Genomic DNA, 25,778 nt, shown 5'->3' with positions numbered 1-25,778 from the left:
GGAAGAGCTTCTGCATAGGAGCAGAATCCTTACCTTCATTAAAGCAGGTGGTGTATTTATGCAGCAGCTGAACGTATGGGGATGCAGCAAGGAGAAAGGCAGGCAGGATGGCGGCGGGTATAGGGGAAATAGGAAGGTGAAGAGAGCAGAGAGAGGGGGAAGGAGGGGAATTGTTAATGCACCTGCAGACTTGGTCACAATGTGATTTGACATATTTAACATAAATGTATGGGAGCGGGGTGTATTGAAAATTGGGGACCCTATGCAGGGAGATTGGGAGGAGGGAGAGAGAAAGTCTCTCCATTCTGGTGCTGGGAGGATGAAATTGAGCTTGATAAATAATTCTTTTCATACCTCTTTTCCTTACATTCAATTTATGTGAGGTGGAGTAAGGGGGTTGAAAAATTATATTTCAGCCTGGATCTTCCACATTCAGTAAAACCTGGAGATCAGAGAGACTCATAACTCAAAACTAATTGTTAATACCAAGAAAAAAATGTTTTTAATATTTATCTCAAACATCCATTTGCATATTTTGCTATACATAAGATATTAAGTTATTAGTCATTTTGCAAGATTTAAAAGGTCTATTCTGTTTGTTTTTTTTGTTTTTTTAAAGCAAACATAGTATCAGAGAAAAGATTTACATTGATATATTGCAGCGTTTGGTTCTTTAACATAAATGTTGTGATGTGTGCGAGTGCAGTGAGATTTGCTTTCTTTGGTAAAAATGTGTTTTTAGATACCATCATGAAAATGATGGTAAATTATGTCACAGCCCCAACTTACAACTGTGCAGTGAATAGTATGCAGTGAATCCCTTGTTACTTGTTTATCCACACTTGCTGGACTTTGTCTTCATTTGCTTTGGCGTGAATGCTGATGTTAAGGTTAAGTGTGTAGGAGTATTTGTTGATCACCGATTAAAAGTGATGTGCAGGTTCCAATTTACCATTCGATTTGGCTGCTGCACGCCATTTATGCCTTTGTACATATTTTCCCATTTCAGTATGCCCCAAAACACTGCCTTTACTTCTCACATAGGCTTGAAAATAAAATCTAAATATCTGAAATTTATATTTATACATTTTGAAACCTTTGTGCACTCTAGACTGAACAACTACAAGTATGAGTAATGAGTTAGATAAATTATTACAATCTACTGGACATAGTGTCACATACAGTATTCACTCAGATGTACCCACACCTGTGTCGGTTGCAAACCTGTGCTGTGTTGTCCTCACTTATGAGGCACCTACACCAGATTTTCACACAGTCCCGCTAAAAAAAATACTCCAAACTATTTTCAGTTGAATGTTGACACTTAACCTGTAAAACTATTCAAATGAAGACTGAGCAGCTGCCTGTGCTCAGAGTAAACTCTCTTCTATGTGTGTGTCTCTCTGTGTTTTTGGCTGCTCATCTCTTCTCTCGTCTGTGTAAATGTGTTTAAGCGTGCACATGTGCACATACAGGTGCACCGTGCGCAGGAGAAGCAGATGTTGTGTTGTACACTGTAGATGCTGCATTTAGTCTGTATAATGAACATGATGATTAGCATCCCCTAGACGCAGCACTGTGGCATTGCAGTCTGTTCATTTTTTATTGTGCTGTTAAACCTCTGTGTGTTGCTCACTCCGGAACAGACACAGCAAATGTTATGAATTGTTCTCCATATAACAGTGCAGATATGTAGATTTAATATAAGCTGTGGCTGAAGTTGAAATTGCATGCTTATGGTTAGTTACAATCAAATTATTCAAGTTTATGTTATTGTTACTCTGAGCTGGGAGACATTCAGCACAGTGGTGATTTGTTGTTATTGCTTTAAAACCCTAAGTAGTATGAGAAATCAGGAGATAGAGCAGTGAAAATGTTTACATATTCATATCACGTCCTTTGAGTGCTTGTCATCCCTCAAATTATAATTCCTTTTGTCTTTGAAGATAATAGGCCATAAATTGTCCTTGTTTGTGAGCCAACTCCCTGAAAGCTCAGTGTTTATGGGTTTTACCACAGTGTGTCTAATGGCCAAGTACCAGGCTGTGTCTCTGAGCGTCCTGTAAAGGTGAACGTCATGTCATCCTGTTGTTCACCGGCCTGGAAATTATTAATGCTTTAGCTAATTAATAACTCCTCTCAATTTCTTCATCCTGGATTTGCCTTACTTGCAATCACGTCATTAGGCTGCATAACATTCTTGCACTATAGCTCCCTAGCTCTAATATTATACAATAGTATAGTATAGCACGGTGATTAGCTCTATAAATGCATATTTGGAATTTCATATGTAGCTTGAATATGAGACTTTACTTCAAGGTTTCAGCTTTCTTGTATTTTCTTTATTAATGCAGAATAATTACCTGAGAAATATAAGATGAAATGGAACACCGCCTTTTATTGCTCTGGGCCTTGACACAGGCTATAGATTAAAAACCTGGATAGAAATGGGAAAAAGAAAAGACAATATTCAGCTATTGTTAGCATAGCATTAAAAGAGAATGACTTGTAGCACTGGGGGAGTTGAGTCATCTCCATATTAATGGCCAACTTGCCAAGGGAATAGAGGTAAGGACTTTCTAGAAGAAGAAGTAGAGAGGTGTCGGACGCCCTCAGCAGCAGTGTTAAGGTGAAAGGTTTCAGGGAGCTGGGGATCAGAGGACACACATCCCAGAGAGTAAACTACTGAGGATTCTGGTGTTTCACTATGCAGAGGAATTGTGGGTTTTGAGCTAAAGTTTAAAGTGATTGGCAGACTGTGGCTGTTCTGGGCAAAGTGACAGTAAAGCTATGCAGCCTCATTGGCGTGGACGAAAACTGGATGATAGGTTATGTTTTTTACAACCGGAGGCCTGAAGTTGGCATGGCAAGACAGGAACTGTGGTAATGAGGGGGCAGAGGCTCCGGAGATGATGAGGACCCCATGTCAGTAAGTAGGAGGGGAATTTCCCTCCAAAACAGCAGGATTTTTTTTTTTTTTTCCCCATCTTCCACTTCCTTACATTTTGTAAACTGTAACTCATATTTTAGGATATGGATGTCCTCTCCAAAGGGCAAAGCAAATTAATTGCAGCTGTGATTGCATTCCTGGACAATTTCAATGACCTGTTGTGGATAATTTAGTCTGTGCTGTGTCAGTCACTCTGTCCAGTTGCCATCTTTTTCTCCCCTTGAAAGCACAACGAGGCTGAGACCGCTCTAAAGGCTGTTGTACTGTGCTGACAGCCCCTTTGCTGCTTGAATAACACGGTCCAGCTATGGGAGGTGAGACAAGGTGCCAAAGTCCAATTCACTTACGGGACTCGACAGCACAAAAGCTTCTGGTTTACGGAAAAGGGACATGAATTAATAATCACCTAATTGACTCTTAAGGTTTTTTCTGCACTCTTGCTCTGCCTTTTGTGCTTTCAAACAAAAGCCCACCCTGTGTATCTGTCAGAAGAGGTTTGGTGTTGATGGGGGCTCTGTGTCTAATGACCAGGCAGAAGAGGTCAAGGAACAGCAAGACTCCTGACAGATATTACAGTCGTCTGACAGAGGATAGTGGTCTCTGTGGAGGGCTGTATGTGAACAGGATGAGCATAGTTAATCTAGCCAACCGCTGAGGTTTAAATACATAACTATGCTGTCGTTGTATGTCTTCCTGAAGCAGTAACACTCAGAAAGTTCTTCAATAGTCACAACAGGGTGCTGTGAAAATGTAACTCAAAAGTAACTTTGGCAGAGTGACTGGATTATGAAGAAAATGGCAGAAATGATTCCTTTTTTCTCTCTCTGCACTATGATTGTTTTTTTTGTGATCACTCCATTGCTCCTGCACGTAGAGCATCAGAAAGTAACTGGACTTTTCTAGACTTTACCTCTAATTGTTGTCAGATATATTTGACATCCATAGCATGACTCACCCTGTTATATATACCCTGCTCCATCAGGGCCCAATGTTTTGGTCATTGGTTCTGATCACCTGCTCATATTGTAGATCCATGTCACTCGTGTGTGTTTGTGCGCATCTATGCTCTGACACCAGTGTCCAATGTAGCGTGTTAAACTGTTCGTAATGACAACAACCAAAAAAAAAGAAAGAAAGAGAAAAGATTTATTTTTTTATCTCTATTTCATTCCCAGTTTTTTCAATGTTTCGGTCATTTTTTTCATCACTGTTGACAAAGTAAAACAGGATACAGTGGTTGGATGTTAGTCACAGTGCCAGTGGTGGTGTCAGGGTGTAGGGTTCTCAAGAGATGGCGATTGATCAGATTTATGGAGTCCTAACTGGCCGTGACGAGAGAGACTGCAACTTCCTCAGCCCTCCATCTGTTCCCCCCTCTCTCTCACTCTCTCTCTCTCTCTCACACACACACACACGCAAAACAAAACACCCTGAGCTAGCAAACTGGGTTTGGCCCTTCTACAGCCGCTCTCCAGTGGCTGAGCATAAACAGCCACTTGTCTCACCTCTCTGGTGCTAATTATGTAATTGTGGAAGAGGAATATACTTATAATCAATTATGTTGATCCTCTTAATCATGAGGCTGAGAGCATACTTGTGTCTACTTAGTTCATGCTTACTTTATGTGCTGTATGCATGCACTTTATGGCTGCAGCAGCAAGCCTATATTGCTCTTATGCTCATGTGTGAATTGAAATCATTTCTCTTTTGCACTTCACCTCTCTGGTAGTTAGAAAAGTTAAGTTATCTCATGTGAGTAAGTTGTATTTATATTGACAAATTCAGTGCAGCTGAGATTATTTTATTTTCGCTAAAATAAAAATGTGATATTTGTTTATTTGTTCTGATATTAATATTTTGAACAGATGCTGTTTGGATCCGTAGCCCATGAGTTAAAGAACAGTTGGTTTTCCTCCCCGGTCTTGTAGCTGTGAAAGTGATGATACGAAATCAAATAGCTGCCTGTTATATGTGTAGCTGAACGAGAGAAGAAAGACTTGGGTTTCCTAACCATGATAGAGAATAATGTGTTATTATAGGGAAAGGCTAATAATCATTATCAAATAGAAATCTGACCCAAAAACTTGAAGTGAATACATGTTGGCGTGGGTTTTGCTATATAATGTGAAAAATCACTAGACCAAGCAGATTGTTGAAATGTGAAGGCGACCACCAATGACCGTTGTTGTTTTCCTGAAGAGATGAGTTCAGGGGAAGTAGGAGTGGACTGAAGTGGAGTTGAGGAGGAGGGATTGTTGAGGACAGTGCCATGACTGCGAGGTTAATGTCAGGGAATGGGAGGTTCCTTTTGTTTAACATTCCCTTTGTTTATTGGCGGATGTGTTTAATAGGATTGACTGTGACTGGACCCTAATAGGGCCTCCCTGGCTGATCCTGGTGTCTCTGGGAGATCTCGCAGGCTGCTCTGTCCAAAGCCAGGTCCCCCACTGGGTAATCAGCTCAACTGCCCTCGTCCTGATTGGAGCTGACATTTTAATGTCTGGAGCAGAAGCGTGGTCAGCCCCGCTTAACCTGACCCCCCACCAAACCACCCCTCCCTTACCAGTGCCCTCTGTTCTCAATTTGCCCTTCCAGGACTGTACAAATCAGGCCAAATTTAACTCTTTATGGGCTTGTTAGGGGTTGGCAAGACACCTCCTTAAGTTTCACAGTGAATTCTTTCCACTAGTGACAAAGCGTGGTGCGGCTGCAGCTCCACATGCTGGCTCCGTGAGGATTTAGCTCCTCTGTGAACCTGTGCTTAACTGAGTGCTCAGCTGTGATGCCTCTCTGTGTGCCAGCAAGTTTCTCTTTTTCTTTATAAAGTGGAATAGTTTTAAATTGGAGGGACTTATGTGTGTGCGTGAGGCCTTGCTCTGAAGATATGAAAAGAAGAGGACTTGCTATTTTGTTAGTATTAGTGCACTTTAAATTAGACATATTGGCTGTGTGATTTGATTTGTGTACTAGGGAAATACATGAAGTATCTTTTCAGAATGGAAATCTTTTCAAACAGCCACCCAGTGACTGTGACTGTACCCTATATTTTACATTTCCACAGACTGAGAACCAAAGCATGGCGCTGTCCTGTGAAAATGCTCGGGTATGACTAATCATCCGCCTGATGCCATCTTTGAGCCCAGTGGCATGTTTTTGTCTTGGAAATCTTCAAGTTAAATGAAAGCGTGTTGTCATATGCAACCTAGCTTTGAGGAAACATTGTGATTTGCTCAGGGGTTGAAAAGAGGTTTTCTAATCTTTCTGTCCCATTTTTCTCTTTGTCACAGACCACTTGCACAGAACTGCAATGCACAGGGGAAGGCTTAGCTGGTTAGAGAAATGCAGGTCAAACACAGAATTTCATTGGCATTCACCTGCTTATGGAAACAAAGAGCTGAGGAATTTTCTCAGGTCGGTTAAACTGTGGGCACTGCCTGATTTAGAAAAGAAAAATCGTTCTTGATCCCTTAAAATTGCCCGATCACTCTAAATTCTGGTGAGGCACAACTGTGACTATTGGTTCTATATATAAAAAAAACTTCTTTCTCAACTCGTGATCTTTTCTGTGACACAAACAAAAGGACAAAATGTCCAATGTAGTTGAGTGTTAGCATAGCATGCTTGTGTTGCAATGTCAAGATCATACAACATCGTTTTGTGTGTGTTGAAAGAACACCTGAGGATAGTTTGAAAATACTGCAAATTAGCTTTCGACATTTGAGCATCACATGATAAGGTATACCTGAGGAAAAGCAATTACAGAAACAAGTTGTGTTTCTCTTTACTCTTCATACTGTATGATGAGGTCACAAGATGTTTGTGTACCTTGTCTCAAGTGTAGAAGCTCATGTGGACTGAAACTATGTGATGATGTGAAACTTAAAGCTGCACCCTGTGGCAAACTAATATTTTCATTAGCTGTTTATGGTGTTGCATGATATCCTGACAAGCCAGCACTGAAAAAGACAGCCCGTCGGAGCACGTTGGCTGCGTTACAGCATGGGAAGACAAGTAAAAAGCGTGCAGCATTTTTTTTATCGGGAGACATGAGTTGGATAACAACACCTCTCTGCGCAATTCCCATTAAATGCAGTTATATCACATTTAAGAAAGACATTCCAAAGCCCTTTATCCACAGTGTTATTGACTGACCTGCTCCCAGGCTGCCAAGTCCTCACCTCATCTTGACATGCTCTCCTGTCTTTATCCCTCTGTGTTTATGTGTGTGTCCGTGTGAATGTGCGTATGTTCAGCATTGTCCAGCCACTTGGAACGGCACCAGTCGGATTCCCCGATCCCCTCCAAGAGGCCCTCTTCACGGTCAGAGACCTCCGAGAATCCGCTCTCCTCGAAGCGTCCCAGGACAGCTGAGAAGAACGCTGCGGAGCAGGTGAGCTGCAGTCCAAGGGATTTTGTTCACACTGATGCCTTCAGATGTTCATCAAACTCTTTGAATTAGAGGATTCTTGCTAAAGGTTATTCCATCCTCAATTACCAAGCCCTCATTATGAGCTTGAAACTTAGACATCAATTAAAAAATGAAATGTAAAAATGTACCTCTAATAATTTTCAGTTCTTTAGTTATCTCACTGACCCTTATTACATTATGCAGGATTTTTTTTTCAAACCTGCTGAAAATTATTTTAGCCTTTCTGCTGCACTGCTAATTGTGTATGAGGTGGAAAATCAATATAGTATTTGACAGATGAGAGCGCTTTGAAGTGGGTGCCAAGACTCCGTTACACTCTTGTCTGTGATCAGAGGGACCTGCCTGCTTGAGGGAAGGAGGCTCCTGTCTTCCCCCGTGATCCACGGTTCCTCTTCCAGCAGGCCTACTGGACCCACCACACCCTTTTCAACCTCCCCTCTCTCCTCTCTGTCTCCACCTTCCTCCAGATGTACCAGTGCCCCTACTGCAAATTCACCAATTCAGACCTGAATCGTCTCAGAATGCACGTGATGACGCAGCACTCTGTCCAGCCCATGTTACGCTGCCCATTATGCCAGGACACGCTCAACAACAAGATCCACCTGCAGTTCCACCTCACACACCTCCACAGTGTGGCGCCCGACTGTGTCGATAAGCTGATTGCATCAGTAAGTCCCGTGTTGTGTGTTTTGCGTGTGATTGCATACATGCCAGTTGGAAAAATTGCGGGGTTGAAGTGTCCATTTTTACGTTCCTCTGCTAGCAATGCATTTGAGTCCTTTTCTTTTCCAACCTGCTTATTTTAAGGTAACCTGAAGCTGGCATTTATTTAGTTAGATAAGATGGCTATGTGTTATTTTGGCCTGGCAAATACACATTGTTTAGTTTGGCCGTCTGAAAGAAGATAAAATACAGGCATTAAAATAAATGCATTATCTGAAGTTTATAAGTCAGGGAATGCCATGGAAATAAAATCGCAATAGATGAAGAAATACCTTCTGGGTAAGCTGTTATTATACACAGCGCCAATCCAAGTTTTGATTCATTCTGTCATCTCCACAGTCATTTATGTTTTGCGTCAGACATAAGGAAACCACAGTGAGTGGAAGCTGCTCTTTGTTCTATAGCATATTCCTACTTATACACAGTATAGCCAGTTACTGTTACTGCAGGCAGTGGGTCAGGTCAAGGACCAGTGGAAGGATTTTTGGCCTTGCCAAGAAGATGAGTCACTCACTCTTAATCAATGGCTCGCCCTGGAGTGGCTGCCTTAGCCATGTGAGTAATTGTCATTCCTGTCGTCACTCCTCTAAATTGCCAACATTCAGTCCTTTATCAAAGAATGCTGTTAATTGTGAAATGGCCGTGGGCAATCCCATTGGCTCATTGGAAATGATTGGGCCTTTTTATGATGCATATTTTTCTCCTCATTTTCATTGTCTTAATGTGCCCGTCATCAGAGAGCCTTTTTCCAGTTCTGCTCTAATCACAGTCATTTGGGGAGGGGAATTCATAATCTGTTTTGGATTTTTTAATGATTTCAAGATAAGCAGGTCTCTTAGCTCCCAGTTAATTTATTACTACAGTGACATTCTTGCCATGTCTATGATCACCTGTGTGCAAGTCAAAACAGTCTTTTATTATGAATATGTTAAAATAATTGTGACACAGGTTAATCAAAATTTAATCAACAGTTTCATAACTTCATGAAATTTGAGTACAAAACAGTGCTGATGCTGTTATTCACTACAAATCAGGCCAATCACGTTTAATATAAATGGTGCATATGTGCATAAACAGTGAAATACAAAACTTTCTGTCATTGTTCACATCCATTCCTATGAGAAATGAGATACACATGTGAGTCATGTGATATCTGATTGTCAAGTCCTAAAGTTAGATTTACCTCAGCTGCAATGCACTGATGCACCCCTCTCCATGAGAGAATACATTATTTCTTTCCTTTAATGCTCATCATTTTCTTGTAAATCCCTGAGCAAATCTTTGTTCTGTTCTAACCTGTGAAGCTAAATAGCTTGCTGGACAGTCAAAAATAAAACATTGCTGTGTCTGTTGCCTAGCCATCTTCATCCCCCATCTAGACAGTAAATGGCAAGCACATTAGTATGGTAGATGGCAAAATTTATTTCTCTTACAGGAGGTAGTAATGCACTGAACCACTACAAAGGAACCATGGTAGAACAGGGGTAATATAACATACATTAAAGCCAGCACCTTTTTATAACTAGTGAATGCAGATGGAAATGTACTTCATCTTTTTCACTTGTCTAAGGAGAGGGGCCTAATTAATTCTGAAATAGGTGACTTTTGTTTCTTGCCAAGCATGCATAATGATGCATTCACTCTTCCAGCCTTCATCCACTTATTGCATTTGCACTCCCTGGTCCCCACCCCTTGTCTCTCAAACATAGTACATTCAGTATATACAGTGCATATGTATACACACATATATATCTATGTATAGGGTTATATTTTGTAGATACAGATTTATTTAAAAAAAAAAAAAAAATCCTTCTGTGGTCTTTTGGACTCACTGTATATATTAGTACACACACTCCTCCCTCTCTCACTCTATGTCTCATATTCTGTCTGTATAAGATAGGGGTAATGAAAATAATTGTGCTTCATTAATTCTGAGTCTGGCTGGATGATAGCCATTTTGAACTATGTTTGCCAATTAGGCGGTCCAAATTAAAAGTGACCTTGGGATACTCTGTTCCTTTCTCTAATCGTCTAATGAAGCAGTTGTCTAGAAACAGTCCACTTTGTAATGTAAATCCTCACTTTTTTAGTGACTTTCTGCACTTGCACTGCATAAATTCACCACTTTTCATTTTAAAGACAGAGGGGGGTAACAAAAAGAGAAGGACATGATTGGATGTTGTCTTGCAAACTTTTTTTTCTGTACTTCGTGATGAAGTGTTGACTGTTCTGCTTAACCCTGAAACCCCTGTTGCTTGAGGATAATTCTGCTCCATTTTGATCTGGACTGTTGGCTACATGACATGCTACAGTACATTCATCTGTGTCTATTAGAGGGGTGATTAGAAAGCATATGGCATATACTTTATGGTAAATTAACCAACAGTTTAGGAAGACAGATCTTTTTTTCTTTTCAATGCAAGTTCCATCAGATGTGTATTTCATCTGAGAAACATTTATTTTGATGAACAACTACTGATCAAATTTTACAGTATTTGATGATGATGAAGTGATGGTGTTTACATATTATGTATGCAATAGTAATGATCTTATATTATGTTACAGTGTAAATTGAGTGGAAGCGTAGAACTTTGGGTGAACCTGAGTAAAGACATTTGATAAAAGTTACCAATGAGAATCAAAATCAGGGAGTCGACGTTCACATCCACCAAGACATTTTTCCCCTTTGTCTCCCTCATTGGAGACATCTTTATTTGATATGGCTTGAAAAGACTATCACAAGTCTTTGAGCTAAGAGTGAAAGGTGGGCTGTCTTAAAAGTGTCGAAAATGAAGTTAAAATTAAGTATCAGTGGAACAGAAATGAAACGAGGAGGATAAGGTGAAGAATTGTGAATTAAAATTCAACACGGAGAGAAAACCTGATTACTCTGTTTGTGAAGTTAATTGAGGGAAGGTGAAAAAGACAACGTCTCATCTTCCAACCTCACCTTGTTTCAGCTGATGATTATTGCTAAATAGGGATCTGTTAATGAGTGATTCTGATGAAGTATCAGGTTTGAGGGGTAAAAAGAGGATATCAAAAGATGAAATAGGAAGAAAGTTGCAGGAGTGCAGCAGGGATAAATGGAGGTCGCCGTCATTCACACATGACTGACTTCAACCTTTTTAGAGCACAGAGAAGTAGGGTGCCTCTGAACTTCTTCAATCAATACTTTTCATCCTTGAAATGTTTGAATTAGAAAAGCAAAAGAAAAACATTTTCTTTCTTTTTTTCAAACTTAAAACGCATACATTTATCAGCAATGAAACTGTTTTCTTTTGATTTTGCTGTTTTATTACGGAGCACACAGCCTAATTTAGCAATTCTTCTTAAATTGAATGATTTTTAATTTAAGTGACACAACTTTTCTACTGAGAAATCAGTAGAAAGCTTTGAAAGTGTAATATGGCTAGATTTAGTTTACCTACCATTTCCCTTTATTACAGTTGAGTTGTTTTCATTAGTCCTATTTTATTAGCACTTCCTAATAAAGCTTTCAGCTGGCTGAGATACTGTATGACATGAGGTCCACCTCTGTAATTGGCTGCAGCAGAACTATGCTCAAGACAAAACAAAGGGCTGTGAAACTTTATATTCTGTGAATGGTATATATAAAACTATATATATGGGTATGATCATTTGTATGCACATGTACACACGCGTTGATTGCTTTATATGAAAACAGTAAGGTACAAATATACTCTCAGCATTCAATCTCTTTTTGTTATTCTTTTTTTATGCTTTGTGTGATAATGTATATTTAATCAATCTGTTTAAACTGCCTTCCTGTTTTTTTTGGTAAATTTGTATTTTCCTTGAATTGAAATTGCAATATTAAATTTTGTGGTTTTTGTGCTTTGTTTTATCAGGTGACAGCAAGTGAAGTACTGCCAGCAAGCATGTTCATACCAGTACCTAGTCCAGACAGAGAGTCCCAGAGCACCCCTCACGCCACAGCCAATTCTAATGCTGAAGATGCAAAGAAGCAAGCTGGTTAGTATCTAACTCTGCTGGGGGTAACTTTAAAGTATCTTGCCAAAAGTTTTCTGAAAAGACCTTTGCAGTCTGTAATGAGACATTATCATACTGGGTCATCGTGGCTGACAGTTCAATAAATTAGACAGAGTTTTATTACTTTAGAACTAGGTCATTAGTTGTCATTACATAGAGGGGAAATAAAGAACCATTACTCAGCCATTTTAGTGTTTTTACAGCAGAATTATGTGGTAAAGGTTTGTTACATTTTTCACAGACAGCTTAATGTGAGATGTTGCACTCTTCACTCACAAAAAGATAATGTGAATTATGGTTTGTATTCACCTGCTATATAATATGATGTTGCACACACTCTAATGAAGTTCTCTTTTCTTTTCATTTATTTGTTCACAGATGCATCAGATGCTGATCCAGAGAAGGGGGTGTCACTCCCTACAGAAGTAGTGGAAGCTCGCAAGTCGCCTCTGGAAGATCAACAATCGGAGAGGGATGATGCCACAGGATTTCTGTGTTGGAAAAAAGGCTGTAATCAAGTGTTCAAGTCGTCCAATTCTCTTCAGATGCACTTCAATGAAGTTCACAACAAAAGGCCCCAGCTGCCTGTTTCAGATCGCCATGTCTACAAGTACCGCTGTAACCAATGCAGCCTGGCCTTCAAAACAGTGGAGAAACTGCAGCTCCATTCACAATACCATGTGATCAGAGCAGCTACAATGTGCTGCCTTTGCCAGCGAAGCTTCAGAACACTGCAGGCCTTGAAGAAACATCTAGAAACAAGCCACCTGGAGCTGAGTGAAGCTGATATTCAGCAGCTTTATGGGGGCTTATTGATGAATGGTGACATTATGATAATGGGAGACCCATCCCTTGGTGAGGAGCATGGGAGTCTAGGAGAAGACGACAAAGAGGGAGATGACAGTGACCCAGAAGAGAAACAAAGCCCAACAGGCAGTGACTCTGGCTCACTGCAGGAAGATTCTGGATCTGAACCTAAACGTGCTTTGCCGTTCAGAAAGGGCCCCAACTTTACCATGGAGAAGTTTTTGGATCCATCTCGTCCCTTCAAGTGCACTGTCTGCAAAGAATCTTTTACACAGAAGAACATTCTTTTGGTGCACTATAACTCTGTCTCCCACCTACACAAGGTGAAGCGAGCTCTGCAGGAGTCCACTACTGGTCAGCCTGAGCCTACTAGCAGCCCTGACAACAAGCCATTCAAATGCAGCACTTGTAACGTGGCATATAGCCAGAGCTCTACTCTGGAGATCCACATGCGCTCTGTTCTACACCAGACCAAAGCCAGAGCGGCCAAACTTGAAGCGGCAGGAGGAATCACTAGCACTGCGAGTACACCTGGCTTGAGTGGCGGAGGGTCCAGCATCAGCACTTCAACATCTAGTCCAAGCCCAGCAACTAACTCAACTACTAGCTCCACCAACCACAGTTCCTCTGTATCTCAAACAACTCAGAGCATTCTTGGAGGAAACCACATGAGTCACTGCATCGAAAGCCAAGGCAATTCTACAGTGAGCTGCCATTCCTCACCATCAGAGAACCATGAGGTGAAAAAGACAAAATATTCAGACATGCTGTCAGCTAGGGGGCAACAACAACAACAGCAACAACAACAACAACAACAACAACAACAACAACAGCAGCAGCAGCAGCAGCAGCAACAACAGCAGCAACAACAGCAACAGCTTCAGCAGCAGCAGCAGTTGGCTCAGGCTCAGGCCCAAGCTCAAGCTCAGCTTCAGCAAGAGCTCCAGCAGCAGGCTGCTCTTTTACAATCACAGCTATTCAACCCAGCACTTCTGCAGCACTTCCCAATGACAACTGATGCACTTCTCCCCCTACAACAACAGCAGTTGCTTTTCCCTTTCTATATCCCAGGAGCAGAATTTCAGCTGAACCCAGAAATCAACCTCACTAACTCAGCACTTGGCCTAGGATCATCCACCTCCTCGCTGCTGGAAGATCTCAAAAACTCAGCTCAACAGGCCCAGCAGAGTTGCTTGCAGCAGCAGTTGATGCACCACCATCTTCAGCAGCAACATCAACAGCAGCAGCAGCAGCAGCAACAACAGCAGCAGCAGCAACAGCAGCAGGCTCACTCACAGGCTCAGAGTCAGATGGCATTGCTGCAGCAAAGTGCAGCTCTCCTCCAGCAGACTGACAAAAAGCAGAAACCTCCTTCCTCTCAGAATGACAAAGACAGAGAAACACAAAGAGAGAAGGACACAACTGAAAAAAATGAGGAATATGTTAAGGATTCTACAGACGGCAAGCCAAAAGATAAGAAGGACATTCAGCACATTTCAATTAACGTGAACCACGATGGATTGCCGCCACCAAGGATTGCCTCAGATGCTCGAGGAAATGCAACTAAAGCCTTGCTGGAAAATTTTGGGTTTGAGCTAGTAATTCAGTACAATGAAAATAAACAGAAAGCTCAGAAAAAGACAGCTGGACCTCCAGGATCAAGTGGTCCAGGTGGGATAACAAGAGTGGTGGACCCCATTGAGGGATTAGAGAAACTGGAATGTGAAGCCTGTGGCAAGCTCTTTTCAAACATACTGATTCTGAAGAGTCACCAGGAGCATATCCACCAGGCTTTCTTTCCATTTCGATCCCTTGAGAGGTTTGCCAAGGAATACAGAGAGCATTATGATAAACTGTATCCACTGAGACCCCCTACACCAGAGGCTGCTCCAGCTCCTCCACCGCCTCCTCCTCCACCTCCTCCTCCGCCCCAAAGAGCTCCCACACCAAATATTCCTGTCTCTTCGGCCTCCCTCACACCTCCAACTGTACCTACCCCCCAGCCACAAGTTACAATGGCACAAATGACCATGCCAATGGATTTGCCCCTCTTCTCGCCCCTCATGATGCAGCCTATGTCTCTGCAGTCTTTGCCCAGTCAGTTGACTCAACAGCTACCATCAGTTGAGCCAAGCCTGGCATCAGACCTAGCTCAGCTCTACCAACAGCAGCTTACACCAGCCATGCTACAGCAGCAGCAGAACAAGAGGCCACGAACACGCATCACTGATGACCAGCTTAGGGTCCTGAGACAGTACTTTGATATTAACAATTCACCAAATGAGGAACAGATCAAAGAGATGTCAGACAAGTCGGGGCTTCCACAGAAAGTCATTAAGCATTGGTTCAGAAACACCCTTTTTAAAGAGAGACAGCGCAACAAAGACTCACCATACAATTTCAATAATCCACCAACAACAACTCTAGAAGACACAAAGATTGACTCTAAACCTCCTTCACCTGAACCACAGAAACAGGAATTATATGGAAGTAAGAGATCATCCAGGACGAGGTTTACTGACTACCAGCTAAGAGTCCTACAAGACTTCTTTGATGCCAATGCTTATCCTAAAGATGATGAATTTGAACAGCTCTCCAACCTTCTGAGCCTCCCCACTCGTGTTATTGTTGTGTGGTTCCAAAATGCTCGCCAGAAGGCCAGGAAGAATTACGAAAACCAAGGTGATGGAGCTAAAGAAGGTGAAAGACGAGAACTGTCAAATGACCGCTATATCCGCACCTCGAATCTGAACTACCAGTGCAAGAAATGCAGTCTGGTTTTCCAGCGCATATTTGATCTAATAAAACACCAAAAGAAGCTGTGTTACAAAGATGAAGATGAGGAAGGACAGTATGACAGCCAAAATGAGGATTCACTGGATCTTTCCAATGAATGTTATACTCCCTCTGGGTCTTCCTGTCACACCCCAATGCCCTCATCTTCAAGTCTCTGCCCACTCGCACCCTCCACTTCAGCATTCTCACACCTCCCGTCTTCTGAGAAAGAGGAGGCATCACCAGCATCCACCTCGAACCTCTACGATGAGAAGCCCAAGCTGTTACCAGATCTTTCTGTTGATCCAAGAGAAACCCAAACCTCTATCAAGCAGGAAATTGTGCATCAACCCCAACCTGAGGAACAACACCACAGACCTCAGAGAGAAGAGAAGATGCAAAGTATTTCCAAGCCCATCAAACATTCGTCTCCCTCCTTCTCTCAGCAACAACAGCAGTGTGGTCCATCAGCCTCTCAGACAAGCCAAGCCTCATCGCAAAGCTCTCACATGAGCCTCAATGCACACCTGACCTCTGCCACACAACAACTGTCACAACAGATGATCCCATACCAGTGTGAGCAGTGCAAGATTGGCTTCCCCTCCTTTGAGCACTGGCAGGAACACCAGCAATTACACTTCCTTTCTGTGCAAAATCAATTCATCCACCCTCAATTCCTCGACCGTCCACTTGACATGCCTTTCATGCTATTTGATCCCAGCAATCCTCTACTGGCAAGTCAGCTACTCTCTGGGGCAATGCCACAGATCCCCAGCAGCTCTGCCACCTCTCCGTCCACCCCCACCTCCACCATGAACTCCCTGAAGAGGAAGTTAGAGGAGAAAGCTGGCACAAGCCCGGGAGAGAACGACAGCACAAACAGTGGAGAAGAGCCACAGAGAGACAAGCGGCTCAGAACCACCATCACACCTGAGCAGCTGGAGGTCCTTTATCAAAAGTATTTATTAGATTCAAATCCTACACGTAAAATGCTCGACCACATTGCTCATGAGGTTGGATTAAAAAAAAGAGTAGTGCAAGTGTGGTTCCAAAACACCAGAGCTCGAGAGAGAAAAGGCCAGTTCAGAGCAGTAGGGCCAGCTCAAGCTCATCGAAGGTGCCCTTTTTGTCGAGCTCTTTTTAAAGCAAAAACAGCCCTAGAGGCACACATTCGTTCTCGTCACTGGCATGAAGCCAAACGTGCTGGATATAATTTAACTCTCAGTGGTTTGTTACCTGATCAGGAGAGTATGCAAATAAAAATGGATGCTCTAGAGGCGTCAAATTACTCCCAACTAGCCCCTTCAAACAGTGATGGACAAAGCTCCTCCATGTCACCACTGAACAAAGGCTTGGATTTGTCTCCCAGGGCTCTACTGAGCCCTTCATCTATTAAAGTTGAGGGAATGGAGGATTTTGAGACTGCAACCATGTCCTCTGTTAACCTCAGCTTTGATCCGAGTAAACTGGATAATGACGACTGCTCTTCTGTGAATACAGCCATCACTGACACAACAACAGGTGATGAGGCCAATGCTGATAATGACAGTGCTGATGCAAAGCACAGCCAGAATAGTGATTACCTGTCTAAGTCTGGAGGCTCCGCCGCCCTCCTTGAAAATGATGACCAGATGTCCTCTGGGCTTGTTAGCCCTGCAACAAGCTATTATGCTAAGGACTATGAAAATGAACATATCATTGACCACAGTGAGACGTCCAGTCTGGCTGACCCCTGCTCTCCAAGTCCTGGAGCCTCAGGTACTAGGAGTATCGACAGCGGAGATCGACCTGGCCAAAAGCGCTTTCGAACCCAGATGACTAACCTCCAGCTGAAAGTATTGAAATCCTGTTTTAACGACTACAGGACTCCTACAATGCTAGAATGTGAGGTACTTGGTAATGACATTGGACTTCCAAAGAGAGTGGTTCAGGTGTGGTTTCAAAATGCTCGTGCCAAGGAGAAAAAGGCAAAGCTCAACATGGCCAAGCACTTCGGAATAAATCAGACATCCTACGAGGGGCCGAGGACTGAGTGCACTTTGTGTGGTGTCAAGTACACTGCTCGCCTCTCTATCCGTGATCACATTTTCTCCCAGCAACACATCTCTAAGGTGAAGGATACCATTGGCAGCCAGATCGATAAGGAAAAAGAATACTTTGACCCAGCCACTGTCCGCCAACTTATGGCCCAGCAAGAGATGGATCGCATTAAGAAGGCCAATGAAGTTTTAGGACTGGCACAGCAGCAGGCCATGCAGCAGCAAGGGATGTTTGATAACCCTGCAATGCAGGCTCTGAATCTCCAGTCAGCTTATTCAAATCTGCAAGGCATCCCACCTGTCCTTTTGCCAGGGGTTGGCAGCCCCTCTCTCTCCAGCTTTAACTCATCGAATTCAGGTAGGCTACGTAATATTTTTTGCATTTAGTCACTGATAGAATGATCAACTTTGATGTGTAGGTGTTTTTTTCTGCTGAAAGTAGACATAATTAACACATAATTCAAACAACTGCCAGTCATTACTTCAAGCAATAATATTGTGTTTCAGCGTAATACCTAGTCAGTACAAAACTAGAACACAATATTTCTTGCCCTTTTGAAATAATTTCTGTTTCCATCAATCTGTGTAATGCCTCCTCAATTATGCTGGCACATAAACTGTAGAATGTACAACAGTACAGAAGTACAGAATCTTAAATGCAGATGTTAATTCATAATGATTTGATTTGCCTTTTCTGAATGTATTATATAATGAAATTCATTTTTGGTGTTCAGTTACCAGTAAATATGTGTAAATATTAACTCTTAAATTTTTGTCTGTATTTGAAATATTTCCAGCTTTAACTCCTCCAAAACCTTCAAACCTCCTGAACATGCCTGGTGCCAGTGTTCCCTCACCTAGCCTCCCTACATCCGGATTGCCCAACAAGCCTCCCTCCTCATCGTCTCTTGCCGCATCCAGCCCAGCCCAGACCAACACATCTGCTTCCCACTCAAGCCCCACGTCCACATCGAACTCCAGTTCTTCAATCGCCCAGTCCGGCTCCCGGCCAGAACCCCCCAAAGAACGTGATGCTGAGAGGGTAAGAGAGAAGGAGAAGCCCAAGGAAAAAGCAGAGAAGCCCCCAACCCCATCATCAACAGGAAGCACCCCTGCTCCTTCTATTTCTGCTGCCAGCGCCAAGAAGGAGAAACAAGACACAGCGGTACCTGCCACCTCTATGCCCACACCTGGCATGGAATATGTGGTGGACGCTGCCCAGCTTCAAGCTCTGCAGGCTGCCCTGGCATCTGATCCCACAGCTCTTCTCACAAACCAGTTCCTCCCCTACTTCATGCCTGGCTTTTCCCCGTATTACACCCCACAGATCCCTGGAGCTCTCCAAGGGGGCTACCTGCAGCCAATGTATGGTATGGAAAGTCTCTTCCCTTACAACCCAGCATTGTCACAAGCACTGATGGGCCTGTCTCCAGGGTCCCTGCTGCAGCATTACCAGCAATATCAGCAGAGCTTGCAGGAGGCACTACAGCAGCAACAGCGTCAGCTTCAGCAGATCCAGCAACCCAAGGCGAGCCAAACTCCTGTTCCCTCTCAATCCTTGGGGGATCGTAAAGAATCTGCCAAAGATCCAGTGAAAACGGGGGAGCAAAAGGGCAACTCCCACGGTGTACCCCCAACTTCCTCCTCCTCTTCCTCCTCCTCCTCATCCTCTTCTCATAATAAAGTACCCTCTGAGCAAAACGAGATGGATGGCAAAGCTGGTAACCCCCTTCTAGACCAGTACATCGTCCCCAAGGTGCAGTATAAACTGGCATGCCGCAAATGTCAAGCAGTTTTCACCAAGGAGGAAGCGGCTATTACCCACCTTAAAACGAACTGTTTTTTCGGTCAGTCTGTGGCAAACCTGCAAGAGATGTTGCTGCGTGTCCCCGGTGGCGTAGGTGCAGGGGCTGGAAGTCTCTATGACTGCCTGGCTTGTGACACTACGTTGGATGGGGAGAAAGCACTCAGTCAACACCTGGAATCGGCATTGCACAAACACAGAACAATCAAGCGATCAGCCAGAAATGCCAAAGAGCACGCTACTAGTTTATTACCTCACTCTTCAGCCTGCTTCCCCAATCCTAACACCGCATCTACCTCGCAGTCTGCCACTCATCCCATCAGCAGCCCCCCTCCCCCGCCAACAACATCAGCCACCATGCCATCCTCTGCTGTCTCCTCTTCCTTGTGCTCCTCCTCTTCTACCCCACTCAACACCACAGCTGCCGGCAAACCCTGGCCCCAGGCCCCTTTCTCCAGAGCTTTAGCTGGGAAGCCCAATGCCAGTCCCTCCTCTTCTTCCTCCTCTTTTCCTCCAGTGTCCTCACCTTCAACGGTTACCTCAAGTTCATTGAGCACCTCAGGAGTTCAGACCTCGATACCAACAGACGTCTTTACCGACGAGTCTGACTCTGACAGCAGTCAGAAGTCAGCAGACAGGCTGGGCAGGATGGCGGAGGAGCCACAGCAGCCAGGCTTTGTCAAAGACAGTAGTAGTTGTAGTAGTAATCTTGCTAGTGTAGGAACAGACTCCATCAGATTGTAAAAGAGCTTTCAGTGATGGACAATATTTAAAAAACACTAAAAAAAAAGACAAAAAAAAACACAAATGGAAAAAACATAAAAAGCAGCAATGTTAAGAATACATTAAAAGTATACAAACCAATTTCAGAAAAAGATGTGTAAAGACTAACTGCAATTCCAAAGCTTGTAACCAAAAATTTAAATGTTAGTGGATTGTTTTCCCATATCAACATGCTGGTTTTCGTTTCGTATTGTTTTTTTTGTTTTTTTTGTTTTTGTTTTGTTTTGTTTTTGTTTTTTTTACTCAACTGAATACATGCATACTAATATATGAGAATACAAAAGATCGCTGCAGTTATGTTTTGGGTAATGGTAGAGGAATGCTGTACTGTATGGCAATGGACTGCCTCAAAGTTGACAAATGGCCCAAGAACCCTTTTGAAGAAACACGAGTCAACAAGCTGTCCCTTTGTTTTGTAATAATTTCTACTTAATAGCACAGTCACAAAAAGCCAGTATGTACTGTATGGGAGAATAGTCTATCCGTTTTCTTGCTATTTAAGCATTCAGATACCAATGGCTTGCAAAACTAAAAGAATAATGTAATGTCTATTTTATTCTCAGGTCAACAGCTCACAGTTGTTTTTCTGTTACAGAAATCCATGTTTTACACCTTTTGTTTCCAACAGGAGATGAGCATTTTTTTTTCTTCTTTCAGAACTTGATTTAATAATATAAATTTTAATAAGGCATTGTTTCTGGGCATTCAAAAAGGGTAAATGATTTGCTGATTTTGACATTAGAAATCCTTTTAAAAGGGGGGAAATAGCAATCCCATTGTACCCAGACAAGGAGAGCATTGCAGACATAATAACGGGCGATGAAAAGAGTTTTGATTAAAAAAAAAAAAACAACCTTCTGTATTTATGATAGATATGAACATTTTTGCTGTTAAGTAGATTGTTGCATTGGAAATGAATTTAAACAGTATGGTAGGTTGAAAAAAACTTTGTGTACATTTAGCTTTTGTATTGTCCAACTTTAAGACGCTTCATTTGATGTTGTCTTGGTCATTCCGATAGACTAGATTTATGGACAGGTAATTTATCTAAACTTTATTTCTGTCTTATTCTCAACTTCTTGGGAAACATTCACCCAAATGCCCCTCCTGACAAGGAAGGATCCTCTTGTAGAATTATTTAAATTTTATGGTATGGTTGGTGATGCGCTAACCACAACGAAAAAGATCCTGGGTGAAATATTGAAAGTTTTATTTTATTTAATTTTTGTGTTACCTTTGTGCACTTATCACTGTCTGACTTCTATTTCTCACTCTACTTGTTCCTCTCTTCGCACTTATTTTCCTCTGCTCTCCTGTGTTTGTAGATATGTACACTACAAAGCAGGTCTTTTGTTCTTCATGTAGTGTGGCTACAGTCTTTATTTTCATTTTGACATTTTTGTTGTCATAAATGAAAATGAAAAAAGAATACTAATAATAATTCTCACGCTTTAAGACAAAAAGAAAATCCAAAGACTAAACACTTTCACCATTGGTGCATAAAGATGAGAAAAGAGGCTTCTTTATACTTGAGAATTTGTTGCTGTTTTTAGAGGAAAGAAAACAAAGTTTTAAAAGATAAAGGAGTACGCATCAGAGTTGCCGTATTTGCTTCTTTGCAAGCAAACAGGTAGCTTTTTTACGTAAATACCAAAAACCAAAAAGGGCCCTTGTCCTTGCATTGTGGAGTAGCACCGTTACAGAGCCATTGCAGTTTGTAAGATAGAGGTTATTAATCTTTGTTTGACTTTTTTGTCACATTCAAATGTCCATTTTTTAAAGAAAATGTATAAGGTCTGGTCTTCAAGGACATACGTTTTGCTGCTAATGTAGAATTTTGAAAGAAAAAAAGAGTACCTAGATGCATGCTCATTTTGCTTTTGGCTAAGCTTTAACTAAAACAAACAATAAACCAATTTCTTGCCTCTGCAACACCTTTTTTTTTTTTCTTGTTGCAAAAACGGAACTTTGAAGACTGTGAATATATGTTCCAAAGGACATTTTGCCGATTTTCATTTTGAACAGACCAATGTTTAAAGCCAATGATCTATAACGTTTGTAAAGAACAGTGCATTCCAAATATCACAATGGATTTTTCTTAAGCAAGGACTGATCGTATTTCATTTAATTGCTTTGAATTGTCACAATCTTTTTTTTTTCTCTCTCATTTTAAAAGTGACTGTAAACTGTTGTGTACATTTTTGCATCATTGGTTGCTGAACAAAGTGACCTCCATATGTCATTTTGTGCTGGCATGGAACATTGCTGAAAATCCCTCCATCCAGTCAAGGTTGTTGCTCACTTGTTAAGCAAGTAATAGTGGTTACCAAAAAATGTATATAATACATCTGGTACTGATGCGTCTCATAGGTTTAGTAACATTTATGCCAGTCAACATACAACTAGTCTCAGAGGGAAATGATGGTTGTTTTGCTGAGGTGTCGTTGCCCCCTTCTTGGGAAATCCACCAGTGACTTGTCCCATGTGTCTGCAGGGTGCCACTTCCACACATAGCTTACAGATCTTAAGGGACATCTTCATTCCAAAGCATTATTTCTGGAAAAAGTAGGAGGTTTTTTGAAGATGTCCCTTGGTTTCAAATAGTTAGGATGCTTTCATGCCCAAAGAAGTCCCCCACTTCATTTTACTGCAATGGAAATGGATGTGCATACGTATCCCCACCTTTTCTCACTGATGATCTGATGAACTAAAATTTTTATTTTTTAAACCAAAACCCTAACATATTTAAATTTGTGAAAAACTACTTTTGGCCACTTTGGTATAGCCAATGTATTTGCCCTAATGAATACAAGGCACAATCTCAGAAGTGTGTTTAAAGTGCTACGTCTTGCAGAGCAATGTGCTTTGGTGTTAATGCTACAGCATGCTGTTGAAAGTCAGTAGATTTGGTCTGCAAGCTTGTTAATTCTCTAAAGTCCAGTTCCCTGAAATACTGTTCATATGTACTTTCTTATTTTGGAAAAATCTTAAGTTGTACAGTTTTTCTCAAATATGTTTGCTTTATTTTAATTTTCAGACAATGTCAGACATGTATTGTTATTTTCTTATAAGTATTTGTATTTGTATTTTAGTTTCTGTATATTACTTTTTATCATAAATTAACACTAGCTTTAATTTGAATTGCTGAAATTAAGAAACAAAAACAAAAAATATGACCTGGCCACTTTATGGTGTGATAATGTTCTTTATATTCATTGTCTCAATGATACTGTTTGCTCTCTTATTTCCAAAGTGTAATCTTTTGGGCTCTTCTGTGGAAGACAAAGTTGAGGTCTCTGCATTAGATTCAGCCAGCATGGACTGTGTGTGAGTTTGTATGTTTGTGTGTGTGTTTCATAAGAGCCAGCATCAATTCAATTTTTCTTGTTTGCCTTTTATTTTATTTTTGTGTTACACACCAAAACAAACTGAACCACAAAGCTGGATTATGAATAACTGAAATTTAGAAAATCCAATTTTAAAGCTAATGATCAGAAATGAGAATGATGATACCGAAGCACTGAGCAGTTTTTACTTTGATTGAATATATGAATGTGGCCAAAGCTTTATGCAGTTGAAACAAAAAGAAAAAAAAAATTACAAGTTGTGCCCCAGATAAGTGTATATTTTATTGTGGCACAAAACCTTATTGTGGATAATTGGGTCCACTGACTTACATTGGGATACTTGATTTTAAAGGACATTTACAAAAAGAGAGATAAAGGCAAGGTTTTGCTGTAGAGGTCATCTTTTGCCCACTGTGAAAACGAACGTGTACCTGTATACAGATATAGATATATTTAAAACAAGACATCAACTTTTTTTTTTCTTTTGAGATGAAGAAGGAATAAAAAGAAAAAAAAGGACTCTGGGAAATCTTGGAGATCTCGTCAGGAGGACATGAGAGGCTGTGGGCACACCAAAACTGGGCATGGGAGCCGAAGGCAGGCTCCAAACAGCTTTAAAACCACCTCCTTATTTGATTACTGACAACTCTGTAACGGGAATGGACTCTGGAACCAATGGACATGTGTGACACAGAGAGGAAAGTCCTTAGATGAAACTGAACTTAAGTGGCTCCAGCTGCCTCTTTCTCCTTTCTGTCTGTCTCTTTCTTTCTCCAGCTCTGCCTCTGCTTCTGCTCTTTGATGGACATTTTCCAAATTTCAGGACAGGATGGACAGAGATGCTTGCTTCATTTCTCCCAGTTCATGTTGCTACCCGTTTCATTTCCTCGTGCTTGTCTCTGGTTGACAAGTAAAGCTCTCCAGTCAAATGGCGGCTCACCCCTCTCTCTGTTGATTACATTATCTAAAAAGAGAAATTAATAACAGAGAGAGGGGACGGGTTCTCGAAGCTGTCATTCTTAAAGAGGCAGTTACACTAAAAAAGCGTATTAACCAAAATTAACAACCAAACTAACAACCAAACAACCATTTGCTCCAACTTCAAAGATGAACTGTTACTTGGAGCTCTCTGTTCCTTTTGTGACTTCTGGTGCCACAATGTTTTTTTATGCTTTTAGTTTTTCTTTTTGTTTCCTTGAATTACTCCTCCTTCGAGCCTCATAAGCATGGCTCTGTGGCTCCAGGCAGCCCATCCGAGGGTAGAAAAAAACAGCCTTGCAATGTACAAAAAAGAGCAAGTTAAACCAAAAATGTTGTTCTTGATGTCTTTTCTATACTGTAGTCTTGTTAGCTTTTTTGTTACTGTAATTATATGATGAAGATTTCCAAACTGTACCAAATTACATGGAAACTAACATACATACAACCACGTGGAACTTCAGACTTTTAAAGAAACTTTTGTCACAAAACCTTGTTGTCCTAGTTAAGTTGATTGTAGATGGTAATTGAATATACTCCTTTGAAAATATTTCATCAAGTATGTTTCTTGCTCATTGTGATACATTAAAAAAGTATGAGCATAATTTGCACTGGTTTGGACTCATCTTTCTGTGTTGTGGGATTTGATCACTTGCTGTCACAAACTACTCAGAGAATTGAAAAAAATTTACTCAGAAAAATTACCCATTTTTTCCCTTTGTACTGAGTAAAATAATTTGATCCTTAAAAGCCAGAGTTGACAACAGACACAGAGATATTTTCACACATATCGTAAAAGACCTGTCAGTTTTCTTTGTACACTTAATGGCAACAACTAAGTTTAAGCTTTCAGTTATTTCAACAATTCTACATTGGCTTGTATGTAAGAATGATAACACATTTTCCCGTATTCATAACTGGGATAGTTAGAAATATCTTGTATTTGCTTACACCAAGATGACATCTTGTCAAACAGACACCATAGAACATAAGAGCATTTGTGTCTATGTGTATGTTACAGTGATACAATTGCTGAGTATGTCATTTTACATCTTCTACTGTCTATAAAAAAGGAAGAAAAAAAAGTAACACCCAGTGGTGTGTTTGGGAAACTGCAACAGAAGTAACT

The 25,778-nt window shown here is 41.3% G+C and overlaps 1 protein-coding gene across 1 annotated transcript in view; it reads left to right on the top strand.

The window, feature by feature from the left end:
* zfhx3b (zinc finger homeobox 3b) overlaps positions 1–25,254 on the top strand; it is a 138,942-nt gene extending 113,688 nt beyond the window's left edge. The window contains exons 7-11 of the mRNA XM_083969260.1: positions 7,204–7,340; positions 7,847–8,047; positions 11,975–12,098; positions 12,495–18,095; positions 18,535–25,254. Coding sequence (XP_083825386.1) covers positions 7,204–7,340; positions 7,847–8,047; positions 11,975–12,098; positions 12,495–18,095; positions 18,535–20,285 — 7,814 coding nt within the window. The 3' untranslated portion in view covers positions 20,286–25,254. The remainder of the gene's footprint in view (positions 1–7,203; positions 7,341–7,846; positions 8,048–11,974; positions 12,099–12,494; positions 18,096–18,534) is intronic.
* Positions 25,255–25,778: the final 524 nt, after the last annotated feature.

This window comes from Trachurus trachurus, assembly GCF_905171665.1.
Source record: "Trachurus trachurus genome assembly, chromosome: 3".
In the NCBI taxonomy this organism is placed as follows: Eukaryota; Metazoa; Chordata; class Actinopteri; order Carangiformes; family Carangidae; genus Trachurus; species Trachurus trachurus.
This window is presented reverse-complemented; position numbering and strand designations above follow the sequence as displayed.